The sequence below is a fragment of the Ranitomeya imitator genome, chromosome 2 (assembly GCF_032444005.1).
Source record: "Ranitomeya imitator isolate aRanImi1 chromosome 2, aRanImi1.pri, whole genome shotgun sequence".
Taxonomy (NCBI): domain Eukaryota; kingdom Metazoa; phylum Chordata; class Amphibia; order Anura; family Dendrobatidae; genus Ranitomeya; species Ranitomeya imitator.
Genome location: NC_091283.1, coordinates 42,038,614 through 42,054,060, shown reverse-complemented (window position 1 = coordinate 42,054,060; position 15,447 = coordinate 42,038,614). Strand labels below are relative to the sequence as shown.

Here is a 15,447-nt window from a genome sequence, read left to right as displayed (position 1 = left end):
ACAGAACTGTATCATGATTGTATCACGTCTCCCACATATTTACAAATAAACCTAAACATTCCGAGTAAACAAATAAGATCCAGTTTATTCAACCTAAACCTTCCGTGTAAACAAATAAGATCCAGTTTATTCAACCTAAACATTCCGTGTAAACACATAAGATCCAGTTTATTCAACCTAAGCCTTCCGAGTAAACAAATAAGATCCAGTTTATTCAACCTAAACATTCCGAGTAAACAAATAAGATCCAGTTTATTCAACCTAAACATTCCGTGTAAACAAATAAGATCCGGTTTATTCAACCTAAACATTCCGAGTAAACAAATAAGATCCAGTTTATTCAACCTAAACATTCCGTGTAAACAAATAAGATCCAGTTTATTCAACCTAAACATTCCGTGTAAACAAATAAGATCCAGTTTATTCAACCTAAACCTTCCGTGTAAACAAATAAGATCCGGTTTATTCAACCTAAACATTCCGAGTAAACAAATAAGATCCAGTTTATTCAACCTAAACATTCCGAGTAAACAAATAAGATCCAGTTTATTCAACCTAAACATTCCGTGTAAACAAATAAGATCCAGTTTATTCAACCTAAACCTTCCGTGTAAACAAATAAGATCCAGTTTATTCAACCTAAACATTCCGTGTAAACAAATAAGATCCAGTTTATTCAACCTAAGCCTTCCGAGTAAACAAATAAGATCCAGTTTATTCAACCTATACATTCCGAGTAAACAAATAAGATCCAGTTTATTCAACCTAAACATTCCGTGTAAACAAATAAGATCCGGTTTATTCAACCTAAACATTCCGTCTAAACAAATAAGATCCAGTTTATTCAACCTAAACCTTCCGAGTAAACAAATAAGATCCAGTTTATTCAACCTAAACATTCCGTGTAAACAAATAAGATCCAGTTTATTCAACCTAAACATTCCGTCTAAACAAATAAGATCCAGTTTATTCATTTGCAGTCCGTTTCCGACCTATCTGATCACGTTGTTGCTTTATGCAGCGCAGACCCTATTAGATCGCTGCTGCTGATGGGATTCTATGTCACATCTTCATGCCATGATACATACAGACATGTGAAGTGCATGCAGGGGGTCTAGGTATAAAGGAGGATATTGGCGAGTGTCAGATTTTAGAGGATATGTGTCAAGGCTGGAAGATCATGTATCAAGGAGAAGAGAAAAAAAAAACAACTCATGTTCCTGGGCTTTTTGATGTAGAGTGCTGACTAGTGATAAGATGGTGGGATGCATTTTGCCGGCATGTCTCAAGGGGAGCAGCGTATATGTGGATGTCACCTCTAAGGGGTATGCAAATTATTTATCCTATACGGATTGGTTTTCGGAGCTGCTCTGTGCATATTAATGGCGCTGGTTGCCTCTGACATGTCTCACAGTCCGTAGCTTGTTATTTGCAGCTCACATGTTCCAGGTTGTTGCCATGTCGGCTGATGGAAGAAGATGTAACGCTGTGTGTTAATGACCTGCACATGACGTGACACACACACACCGACTTCTCAGCCCGTGACGCCGATGCTGTTTTCTAGATTCAGAGACCTGGACGTGTTCAGCAGCAGTGAGGAGGCTCAGCATCATGGACGCCGGCACTCATCATTAGAGGGAAGGGTGTTCATCAATACGGGCAGATGGGTACACAGGGGTACGCCGAGCAATGCGGTGAGGGATACAGGAATGCTGAGCCATGTGAAAACGGATCAGCGCTAAGATCAGCCATATGGATCAGCATTATCATCAATGGTTATTGGCTACCGCAGGTTCAGCAATGTGGAGAAAAACAGGTTTGGGAAAATCGTCAAGAACATGGCCACAAGCAGCATCACCTCCAGGGACACGGCCAATAATACGGGGTCAGCACCATGGACAGTGGGGATAACATGGCCTCAAGCAGCATCACCTCCAGGGACATGGCCAATAATACGGGGTCAGCACCATGGACAGTGGGGAGAACATGGCCTCAAGCAGCAACACCTCCAGGGACACGGCCAATAATACGGGGTCAGCACCATGGACAGTGGGGATAACATGGCCTCAAGCAGCATCGAATCCAGGGACACGGCCAATAATACCGGGTCAGCACCATGGACAGTGGGGATAACGTGGACTCAAGCAGCATCACCTCCAGGGACACGGCCAATAATACGGGGTCAGCACCATGGACAGTGAGGAGAACATGGCCACAAGCAGCATCACCTCCAGGGACACGGCCAATAATACGGGGTCAGCACCATGGACAGTGGGGAGAACATGGCCTCAAGCAGCATCACCTCCAGGGACACGGCCAATAATACGGGGTCAGCACCATGGACAGTGAAGAGAACATGGCCTCAAGCAGCATCACCTCCAGGGACACGGCCAATAATACGGGGTCAGCACCATGGACAGTGGGGATAACGTGGACTCAAGCAGCATCACCTCCAGGGACACGGCCAATAATACGGGGTCAGCACCATGGACAGTGGGGATAACATGGCCTCAAGCAGCATCATCTCCAGGGACACGGCCAATAATACGGGGTCAGCACCATGGACAGTGGGGATAACATGGCCTCAAGCAGCATCGAATCCAGGGACACGGCCAATAATACCGGGTCAGCACCATGGACAGTGGGGATAACGTGGACTCAAGCAGCATCGCCTCCAGGGACACGGCCAATAATACGGGGTCAGCACCATGGACAGTGGGGAGAACATGGCCTAAAGCAGCATCACCTCCAGGGACACGGCCAATAATACTGGGTCAGCACCATGGACAGTGGGGATAATATGGCCTCAAGCAGCATCACCTCCAGGGACACGACCAATAATACGGGGTCAGCACCATGGACAGTGGGGATAATATGGCCTCAAGCAGCATCACCTCCAGGGACACGGCCAATAATACGGGGTCAGCACCATGGACAGTGGGGAGAACATGGCCTCAAGCAGCATCACCTCCAGGGACACGGCCAATAATACGGGGTCAGCACCATGGACAGTGAAGAGAACATGGCCTCAAGCAGCATCACCTCCAGGGACACGGCCAATAATACGGGGTCAGCACCATGGACAGTGGGGATAACGTGGACTCAAGCAGCATCACCTCCAGGGACACGGCCAATAATACGGGGTCAGCACCATGGACAGTGGGGATAACATGGCCTCAAGCAGCATCATCTCCAGGGACACGGCCAATAATACGGGGTCAGCACCATGGACAGTGGGGATAACATGGCCTCAAGCAGCATCGAATCCAGGGACACGGCCAATAATACCGGGTCAGCACCATGGACAGTGGGGATAACGTGGACTCAAGCAGCATCGCCTCCAGGGACACGGCCAATAATACGGGGTCAGCACCATGGACAGTGGGGAGAACATGGCCTAAAGCAGCATCACCTCCAGGGACACGGCCAATAATACTGGGTCAGCACCATGGACAGTGGGGATAATATGGCCTCAAGCAGCATCACCTCCAGGGACACGACCAATAATACGGGGTCAGCACCATGGACAGTGGGGATAATATGGCCTCAAGCAGCATCACCTCCAGGGACACGGCCAATAATACGGGGTCAGCACCATGGACAGTGGGGAGAACATGGCCTCAAGCAACATCACCTCCAGGGACACGGCCAATAACACGGGGTCAGCACCATGGACAGTGGGAATAATATGGCCTCAAGCAGCATCACCTCCAGGGACACGGCCAATAATGCGGGGTCAGCACCATGGACAGTGGGGAGAACATGGCCTCAAGCAGCAACACCTCCAGGGACACGGCCAATAATACGGGGTCAGCACCATGGACAGTGGGGATAACATGGCCACAAGCAGCATCACCTCCAGGGACACGGCCAATAATACGGGGTCAGCACCATGGACAGTGGGGAGAACATGGCCTCAAGCAACATCACCTCCAGGGACACGGCCAATAACACGGGGTCAGCACCATGGACAGTGGGAATAATATGGCCTCAAGCAGCATCACCTCCAGGGACACGGCCAATAATGCGGGGTCAGCACCATGGACAGTGGGGATAACATGGCCTCAAGCAGCATCACCTCCAGGGACACGGCCAATAATACGGGGTCAGCACCATGGACAGTGGGGATAACATGGCCTCAAGCAGCATCATCTCCAGGGACACGGCCAATAATACGGGGTCAGCACCATGGACAGTGGGGAGAACATGGCCTAAAGCAGCATCACCTCCAGGGACACGGCCAATAATACTGGCTCAGCACCATGGACAGTGGGGATAACATGGCCTCAAGCAGCATCACCTCCAGGGACACGGCCAATAATACGGGGTCAGCACCATGGACAGTGGGGATAATATGGCCTCAAGCAGCATCACCTCCAGGGACACGGCCAATAATACGGGGTCAGCACCATGGACAGTGGGGAGAACATGGCCTCAAGCAACATCACCTCCAGGGACACGGCCAATAACACGGGGTCAGCACCATGGACAGTGGGAATAATATGGCCTCAAGCAGCATCACCTCCAGGGACACGGCCAATAATGCGGGGTCAGCACCATGGACAGTGGGGAGAACATGGCCTCAAGCAGCAACACCTCCAGGGACACGGCCAATAATACGGGGTCAGCACCATGGACAGTGGGGATAACATGGCCACAAGCAGCAACACCTCCAGGGACACGGCCAATAATACGGGGTCAGCACCATGGACAGTGGGGAGAACATGGCCTCAAGCAGCAACACCTACAGGGACACGACCAATAATACGAATACGGGGCCAGCACCATGGACAGTGAGGAGAACATGGCCTCAAGCAGCATCACCTCCAGGGACACAGCCAATAATACGGGGTCAGCACCATGGACAGTGGGGAGAACATGGCCTCAAGCAGCAACACCTCCAGGGACACGGCCAATAATGCGGGGTAAGCACCATGGACAGTAAGGAGAACATGGCCTCAAGCAGCATCACCTCCAGGGACACGGCCAATAATACAGGGTCAGCACCATGGACAGTGGGGAGAACATGGCCTCAAGCAGCATCACCTCCAGGGACACGGCCAATAATACGGGGTCAGCACCATGGACAGTGGGGAGAACATGGCCTCAAGCAGCATCACCTCCAGGGACACGGCCAATAATACGGGGTCAGCACCATGGACAGTGAGGAGAACATGGCCTCAAGCAGAAACACCTCCAGGGACACGGCCAATAATATGGGGTCAGCACCATGGACAGTGGGGAGAACATGGCCTCAAGCAGAAACACCTCCAGGGACACGGCCAATAATACGGGGTCAGCACCATGGACAGGGGCAATAATATGGACTACAGTCCGGTCAGCACAAGGGATAGTAATATGGACAAGAGAAGGTTTAGCCTAGAGGAAAAAGGCAACAATATGGACTAGAACTGGTCCAGCACCATTGATAGAGGTATTAATATGGACTAGAGTAGGTTTAGTATAGAGGACAGGGGAAGTAATATGGACTAGAGTAGGCTTAGTATGGAGGATGGGAGCAGTAATATGGACTAGAGTAGGCTTAGTATGGAGGACAGGGCAGTAATATGGACTAGAATAGGCTTAGTATGGAGGATGGGAGCAATAATATGGACTAGAGTAGGCTTAGTATGGAGGAGAGGGCAGTAATATGGACTAGAGTAGGCTTAGTATGGAGGAGAGGGCAGTAATATGGACTAGAGTAGGCTTAGTATGGAGGGCAGGGCAGTAATATGAACTAAAGTAGGCTTAGTATGGAGGAGAGGGCAGTAATATGGACTAGAGTGGGCTTAGTATGGAGGATGGGAGCAATAATATGGACTAGAGTAGGCTTAGTATGGAGGACAGGGCAGTAATATGGACTAGAGTAGGCTTAGTATGGAGGAGAGGGCAGTAATATGGACTAGAGTGGGCTTAGTATGGAGGATGGGAGCAATAATATGGACTAGAGTAGGCTTAGTATGGAGGACTGGGCAGTAATATGGACTAGAGTAGGCTTAGTATGGAGGAGAGGGCAGTAATATGGACTAGAGTAGGCTTAGTATGGAGGATGGGAGCAGTAATATGGACTAGAGTAGGCTTAGTATAGAGGACAGGGCAGTAATATGGACTAGAGTAGGCTTAGTATGGAGGACAGGGCAGTAATATGGACTAGAGTAGGCTTAGTATGGATGATGGGAGGAGTAATATGGACAAGAGTAGGCTTAGTATGGAGGACAGGACAGTAATATGGACTAGAGTAGGCTTAGTATGGAGGATGGGAGCAATAATATGGACTAGAGTAGGCTTAGTATGGAGGAGAGGGCAGTAATATGGACTAGAGTAGGCTTAGTATGGAGGATGGGAGCAGTAATATGGACTAGAGTAGGCTTAGTATGGAGGACAGGGCAGTAATATGGACTAGAGTAGGCTTAGTATAGAGGACAGGGCAGTAATATGAACTAGAGTAGGCTTAGTATGGAAGACAGGGCAGTAATATGGACTAGAGTAGGCTTAGTATGGAGGATGGGAGGAGTAATATGGACTAGAGTAGGCTTAGTATGGAGGAGAGGGCAGTAATATGGACTAGAGTAGGCTTAGTATAGAGGATGGGAGCAGTAATATGGACTAGAGTAGGCTTAGTATGGAGGACAGGGCAGTAATATGGACTAGAGTAGGTTTAGTATGGAGGATGAGAGCAGTAATATGGACTAGAGCAGGCTTAGTATGGAGGAGTGGGCCGTAATATGGACTAGAGTAGGGTTAGTATGGAGGAGAGGGCAGTAATATGGACTAGAGTAGGCTTAGTATGGACTCTGGAGGATGGGAGCAGTAATATGGACTAGAGTAGGATTAGTATGGAGGAGAGGACAGTATCATGGACTAGAGAAGGTTCAGATTTAGTGATATTGATTAGAGGAGGTTTATTACCAAGGACAGGGAAGGAGATGGACTGGAGTAGAGTCATCTCCATGGATCAGGACAGCTCAGCGCTGTCTCAGGACTCTGTGTCTGGGGACCTGTGCACTGGGCAGGGGGTGAGATCAGGACTATGAGAAGAAATATTCATCACCATGGACAGCTGCCAAACATGGAGTCTGAAAGCCTGAGGTGCAGGGAATGTCAGAAACAGAGACAGTCCCAGCACAGAGACAGCCCCAGCACAGAGACAGCCCCAGCACAGAGAGACAGCCCCAGCACAGAGACAGCCCCAGCACAGAGACAGCCCCAGCACAGAGACAGCCCCAGCACAGAGAGACAGCCCCAGCACAGAGACAGTCCAGCACAGAGAGACAGCCCCAGCACAGAGACAGCCCCAGCACAGAGAGACAGCCCCAGCACAGAGAGACAGCCCCAGCACAGAGACAGCCCCAGCACAGAGAGACAGCCCCAGCACAGAGAGACAGCCCCAGCACAGAGACAGTCCAGCACAGAGAGACAGCCCCAGCACAGAGACAGCCCCAGCACAGAGAGAGAGCCCCAGCACAGAGACAGTCCCAGCACAGAGAGACAGCCCCAGCACAGAGACAGCCCCAGCACAGAGACAGCCCCAGCACAGAGAGAGAGCCCCAGCACAGAGACAGCCCCAGCACAGAGAGACAGCCCCAGCACAGAGACAGCCCCAGCACAGAGAGACAGCCCCAGCACAGAGACAGCCCCAGCACAGAGAGAGAGCCCCAGCACAGAGACAGTCCAGCACAGAGAGACAGCCCCAGCACAGAGACAGCCCCAGCACAGAGAGACAGCCCCAGCACAGAGAGACAGCCCCAGCACAGAGACAGCCCCAGCACAGAGAGACAGCCCCAGCACAGAGAGACAGCCCCAGCACAGAGACAGTCCAGCACAGAGAGACAGCCCCAGCACAGAGACAGTCCAGCACAGAGAGAGAGCCCCAGCACAGAGACAGTCCCAGCACAGAGAGACAGCCCCAGCACAGAGACAGCCCCAGCACAGAGACAGCCCCAGCACAGAGACAGTCCCAGCACAGAGACAGTCCCAGCACAGACAGTCCCAGCACAGACAGTCCCAGCACAGAGACAGTCCCAGCACAGAGAGACAGCCCCAGCACAGAGACAGTCCAGCACAGAGAGAGAGCCCCAGCACAGAGACAGTCCAGCACAGAGAGACAGCCCCAGCACAGAGACAGCCCCAGCACAGAGAGACAGCCCCAGCACAGAGACAGCCCCAGCACAGAGAGAGAGCCCCAGCACAGAGACAGTCCAGCACAGAGAGACAGCCCCAGCACAGAGACAGCCCCAGCACAGAGAGAGAGCCCCAGCACAGAGACAGTCCAGCACAGAGAGACAGCCCCAGCACAGAGACAGCCCCAGCACAGAGAGACAGCCCCAGCACAGAGAGACAGCCCCAGCACAGAGACAGCCCCAGCACAGAGAGACAGCCCCAGCACAGAGAGACAGCCCCAGCACAGAGACAGTCCAGCACAGAGAGACAGCCCCAGCACAGAGACAGTCCAGCACAGAGAGAGAGCCCCAGCACAGAGACAGTCCCAGCACAGAGAGACAGCCCCAGCACAGAGACAGCCCCAGCACAGAGACAGTCCCAGCACAGAGACAGTCCCAGCACAGACAGTCCCAGCACAGACAGTCCCAGCACAGAGACAGTCCCAGCACAGAGACAGTCCAGCACAGAGACAGTCCCAGCACAGAGACAGTCCCAGCACAGAGACAGTCCCAGCACAGAGACAGTCCCAGCACAGAGACAGCCCCAGCACAGAGACAGTCCCAGCACAGAGACAGCCCCAGCACAGAGACAGCCCCAGCACAGAGACAGTCCCAGCACAGACAGTCCCAGCACAGAGACAGCCCCAGCACAGAGACAGTCCAGCACAGAGACAGTCCCAGCACAGAGACAGTCCCAGCACAGAGACAGCCCCAGCACAGAGACAGCCCCAGCTCAGAGACAGTCCCAGCACAGAGACAGTCCAGCACAGAGACAGCCCCAGCACAGAGACAGTCCAGCACAGAGACAGTCCCAGCACAGAGACAGCCCCAGCACAGAGACAGCCCCAGCACAGAGACAGCCCCAGCACAGAGAGACAGCCCCAGCACAGAGACAGCCCCAGCACAGAGAGACAGTCCCAGCACAGAGACAGCCCCAGCTCAGAGACAGTCCCAGCACAGAGACAGCCCCAGCTCAGAGACAGCCCCAGCACAGAGACAGTCCAGCACAGAGACAGCCCCAGCTCAGAGACAGTCCAGCACAGAGACAGTCCAGCACAGAGAGAGCCCCAGCACAGAGACAGTCCAGCACAGAGACAGTCCCAGCACAGACAGTCCCAGCACAGAGACAGCCCCAGCACAGAGACAGTCCAGCACAGAGACAGTCCCAGCACAGACAGTCCCAGCACAGAGACAGCCCCAGCACAGAGACAGTCCAGCACAGAGACAGTCCCAGCACAGAGACAGCCCCAGCACAGAGACAGTCCCAGCACAGACAGTCCCAGCACAGACAGTCCCAGCACAGACAGCCCCAGCTCAGAGACAGCCCCAGCACAGACTGGAGACACCGCCAATGACAGCCATACACCTCCAGCAGTGGTGGCGCCCCCATGAGGCGGCTCTGCAGTGTGGCACCTACCTTCCGCGGGGCTCTCTGCGCCATCCACCCGCCGCCCGCTCCGGCCGCCTCTGCTGCAGCAGCCCCCGCCTCAAGCAACCAGCTGGCACGGAAGGGACATTGAAAGGGCACGACGGGCTCCATCCATAGCGCCAATCCCCGGCTAGTGGTCCCAGGCCATCCCGCTGCCCCCAGCACTGCGCACAGCTCGGCGGCCCCCCGAGAGGCAGGAACGGGGCGCACATCCGAGCCCGGGAGCACCGAGCGGCAGCGGCGCATCCACTCCTCGCTCCTGAGTCTGGTGTTTGGGGTGGGGGAGGCTGGAGGTGACGGGGAGGGAGGAGGACGAGGCAGGGAGGAGGAGGACGAGGAGGAGGAGGAGGAGTCCGCTGCCAGTCTCCAGCACTGCACCACGGCACAGACTCGCCTCACACGTGCAATGTCTGCCCACAGCAGCGCCACAGCCTGCAGCCAGGGATGACACATGTATGCAGAGCAGGGCGACTACACAGGGACCACTACCCACAGGGGCGATTACCCACAGGGACCAACACCCACAGAGATCACTACCCACAGGGGCGATTACCCACAGGCGACTACACAGGGACCACTACCCACAGGGGAGATTACCCACAGGGACCAACACCCACAGGGGCCACTACCCACAGAGATCACTACCCACAGGGACCAACACCCACAGGGGCGATTACCCACAGGCGACTACACAGGGGCCACTACCCACAGGGATCACTACCCACAGGGGCGATTACCCACAGGGACCAACACCCACAGGGGTAACTACCCACAGGGGCCACTACCCACAGAGATCACTACCCACAGGGACCAACACCCACAGGGGTAACTACCTACAGGGGCCACTACCCACAGGGACCACTACCCACAGGGACCACTACCCACAGGGACCACTACCCACAGGGACCACTACCCACAGGGGCGATTACCCACAGGGACCACTACCCACAGAGATCACTACCCACAGGGGCGATTACCCACAGGGGCGATTACCCACAGAGATCACTACCCACAGGGACCACTACCCACAGGGACCACTACCCACAGGGACCACTACCCACAGGGGCCACTACCCACAGGGGCGATTACCCACAGAGATCACTACCCACAGGGACCACTACCCACAGGGACCACTACCCACAGGGGCGATTACCCACAGGGACCACTACCCACAGGGACCACTACCCACAGGGGCGATTACCCACAGGGACCACTACCCACAGAGATCACTACCCACAGGGACCACTACCCACAGGGGCGATTACCCACAGGGACCACTACCCACAGGGACCACTACCCACAGGGGCGATTACCCACAGGGACCACTACCCACAGGGACCACTACCCACAGGGGCGATTACCCACAGGGACCACTACCCACAGAGATCACTACCCACAGGGACCACTACCCACAGGGGCGATTACCCACAGGGACCACTACCCACAGGGACCACTACCCACAGGGGCGATTACCCACAGGGACCACTACCCACAGAGATCACTACCCACAGGGACCACTACCCACAGGGGCGATTACCCACAGGGACCACTACCCACAGGGACCACTACCCACAGGGGCGATTACCCACAGAGATCACTACCCACAGGGACCACTACCCACAGGGACCACTACCCACAGGGGCGATTACCCACAGGGACCACTACCCACAGGGACCACTACCCACAGGGGCGATTACCCACAGAGATCACTACCCACAGGGACCACTACCCACAGGGACCACTACCCACAGGGACCACTACCCACAGGGGCGATTACCCACAGGGACCACTACCCACAGGGGCGATTACCCACAGGGACCACTACCCACAGAGATCACTACCCACAGGGACCACTACCCACAGGGGCGATTACCCACAGGGACCACTACCCACAGGGGCGATTACCCACAGAGATCACTACCCACAGGGACCACTACCCACAGGGACCACTACCCACAGGGGCGATTACCCACAGGGACCACTACCCACAGGGACCACTACCCACAGGGGCGATTACCCACAGGGACCACTACCCACAGAGATCACTACCCACAGGGACCACTACCCACAGGGGCGATTACCCACAGGGACCACTACCCACAGGGGCGATTACCCACAGAGATCACTACCCACAGGGACCACTACCCACAGGGACCACTACCCACAGGGACCACTACCCACAGGGGCGATTACCCACAGGGACCACTACCCACAGGGACCACTACCCACAGGGGCGATTACCCACAGGGACCACTACCCACAGAGATCACTACCCACAGGGACCACTACCCACAGGGGCGATTACCCACAGGGACCACTACCCACAGGGACCACTACCCACAGGGGCGATTACCCACAGAGATCACTACCCACAGAGACCACTATCCACAGGGACCACTACCCACAGGGGCGATTACCCACAGGGACCACTACCCACAGGGACCACTACCCACAGGGGCGATTACCCACAGAGATCACTACCCACAGGGACCACTACCCACAGGGACCACTACCCACAGGGACCACTACCCACAGGGGCGATTACCCACAGGGACCACTACCCACAGGGACCACTACCCACAGGGGCGATTACCCACAGGGACCACTACCCACAGAGATCACTACCCACAGGGACCACTACCCACAGGGGCGATTACCCACAGGGACCACTACCCACAGGGACCACTACCCACAGGGGCGATTACCCACAGAGATCACTACCCACAGGGACCACTACCCACAGGGACCACTACCCACAGGGGCGATTACCCACAGGGACCACTACCCACAGGGACCACTACCCACAGGGGCGATTACCCACAGGGACCACTACCCACAGAGATCACTACCCACAGGGACCACTACCCACAGGGGCGATTACCCACAGGGACCACTACCCACAGGGACCACTACCCACAGGGGCGATTACCCACAGAGATCACTACCCACAGGGACCACTACCCACAGGGACCACTACCCACAGGGGCGATTACCCACAGGGACCACTACCCACAGGGACCACTACCCACAGGGGCGATTACCCACAAGGACCACTACCCACAGGGACCACTACCCACAGAGATCACTACCCACAGAGATCACTACCCACAGGGGCGATTACCCACAGGGACCACTACCCACAGGGACCACTACCCACAGAGATCACTACCCACAGAGATCACTACCCACAGGGGCGATTACCCACAGGGACCACTACCCACAGGGACCACTACCCACAGAGATCACTACCCACAGAGATCACTACCCACAGGGGCAATTACCCACAGGGACCAACACCCACAGGGGCAATTACCCACAGGGACCACTACCCACAGAGATCACTACCCACAGGGGCGATTACCCACAGGGACCACTACCCACAGGGACCACTACCCACAGGGGCGATTACCCACAGGGACCACTACCCACAGGGACCACTACCCACAGGGGCGATTACCCACAGAGATCACTACCCACAGGGACCACTACCCACAGGGACCACTACCCACAGGGGCGATTACCCACAGGGACCACTACCCAGAGGGACCACTACCCACAGGGGCGATTACCCACAGGGACCACTACCCACAGGGACCACTACCCACAGAGATCACTACCCACAGAGATCACTACCCACAGGGGCGATTACCCACAGGGACCACTACCCACAGGGACCACTACCCACAGAGATCACTACCCACAGAGATCACTACCCACAGGGGCGATTACCCACAGGGACCACTACCCACAGGGACCACTACCCACAGGGACCACTACCCACAGGGACCACTACACAGGGACCACTACCCACAGGGACCACTACCCACAGGGACCACTACACAGAGACCACTACACAGGGACCACTACCCACAGGGACCACTACCCACAGGGACTACTACACAGAGACCACTACACAGGGACCACTACCCACAGGGACCACTACCCACAGGGACCACCACCCACAGGGACCACTACCCACAGAGACCACTACCCACAGAGACCACTACACAGAGACCACTACACAGGGACCACTACCCACAGGGACCACTACCCACAGGGACCACCACCCACAGGGACCACTACACAGGGACCACTACCCACAGGGGCCACTACCCACAGGGACCACCACCCACAGGGACCACTACACAGGGACCACTACCCACAGGGGCCACTACCCACAGAGACCACTACACAGGGACCACTACCCACAGGGACCACTACCCACAGAGACCACTACACAGAGACCACTACACAGGGACCACTACCCACAGGGACCACTACACACAGGGACCACCACCCACAGGGACCACCACCCACAGGGACCACTACCCACAGGGACCACTACCCACAGGGACCACTACCCACAGGGGCGATTACCCACAGGGACCACTACCCACAGAGATCACTACCCACAGAGATCACTACCCACAGGGGCGATTACCCACAGGGACCACTACCCACAGGGACCACTACCCACAGAGATCACTACCCACAGAGATCACTACCCACAGGGGCGATTACCCACAGGGACCACTACCCACAGGGACCACTACCCACAGGGACCACTACCCACAGGGACCACTACACAGGGACCACTACCCACAGGGACCACTACACAGAGACCACTACACAGGGACCACTACCCACAGGGACCACTACCCACAGGGACCACTACACAGAGACCACTACACAGGGACCACTACCCACAGGGACCACTACCCACAGGGACCACCACCCACAGGGACCACTACCCACAGAGACCACTACCCACAGAGACCACTACACAGAGACCACTACACAGGGACCACTACCCACAGGGACCACTACCCACAGGGACCACCACCCACAGGGACCACTACACAGGGACCACTACCCACAGGGGCCACTACCCACAGGGACCACCACCCACAGGGACCACTACACAGGGACCACTACCCACAGGGGCCACTACCCACAGAGACCACTACACAGGGACCACTACCCACAGGGACCACTACCCACAGAGACCACTACACAGAGACCACTACACAGGGACCACTACCCACAGGGACCACTACACAAAGGGACCACCACCCACAGGGACCACCACCCACAGGGACCACTACCCACAGGGACCACTACACAGGGACCACTACCCACAGGGACCACTACCCACAGGTGACTACCCAAAGGGGCCACTACCCACAGGTGACTACCCACAGAGATCACTACCCACAGGGGTGATTACCCACAGGGACCACTACACAGGTGCCACTACCCACAGGGACCAATACCCACAGGGTGACTACCCACAGAGATCACTACCCACAGGTGACTACCTACAGGGGCCACTACCCACAGGGACCAATATCCACAGAGATCACTGCTCACAGGGACCACTACCCACAGAGGTGACTATCCACAGGGGCAACTACCCAAAGGGGCCACTACCCACAGGGACCACTACCCACATTGGCAACTACCCACAGGGGCCACTACACACAGATCACTACACAGGAGCAACTACCCACAGGGGCCACACCCACAGAGATCACTACCCACAGGGACCACTACACAGAGACCACTACACAGGGACCACTACCCACAGGGACCACTACCCACAGGGACCACTACCCACAGGGACCACTACACAGAGACCACTACACAGGGACCACTACCCACAGGGACCACTACCCACAGGGACCACTACCCACAGGGACCACTACGCAGAGACCACTACACAGGGACCACTACCCACAGGGACCACTACCCACAGGGACCACCACCCACAGGGACCACTACCCACAGAGACCACTACCCACAGAGACCACTACACAGAGACCACTACACAGGGACCACTACCCACAGGGACCACTACCC

General features: G+C 55.6%; 2 protein-coding genes across 2 annotated transcripts in view; one reads left to right on the top strand and one right to left on the bottom strand.

Annotated features, from left to right (window-relative positions):
• Positions 1 to 9,862, bottom strand: part of LRFN1 (leucine rich repeat and fibronectin type III domain containing 1) — a 224,280-nt gene extending 214,418 nt beyond the window's left edge. The window contains exon 1 of the mRNA XM_069746527.1: positions 9,577 to 9,862. The gene's annotated coding sequence lies outside the window, so the exon portion shown is untranslated. The remainder of the gene's footprint in view (positions 1 to 9,576) is intronic.
• LOC138666230 (uncharacterized) lies at positions 7,070 to 9,514 on the top strand. Its single transcript, XM_069754465.1, has one exon. It carries the CDS (start codon positions 7,070 to 7,072, stop codon positions 9,512 to 9,514), a length of 2,445 nt encoding a protein of 814 aa, XP_069610566.1.
• Positions 9,863 to 15,447: the final 5,585 nt, after the last annotated feature.

What these genes read in the sequence shown, in the direction of transcription:
- LOC138666230 (XM_069754465.1), top strand. Translation starts at nt 7,070, where the DNA reads ATGGAGTCTGAAAGCCTGAGGTGCAGGGAATGTCAGAAACAGAGACAG.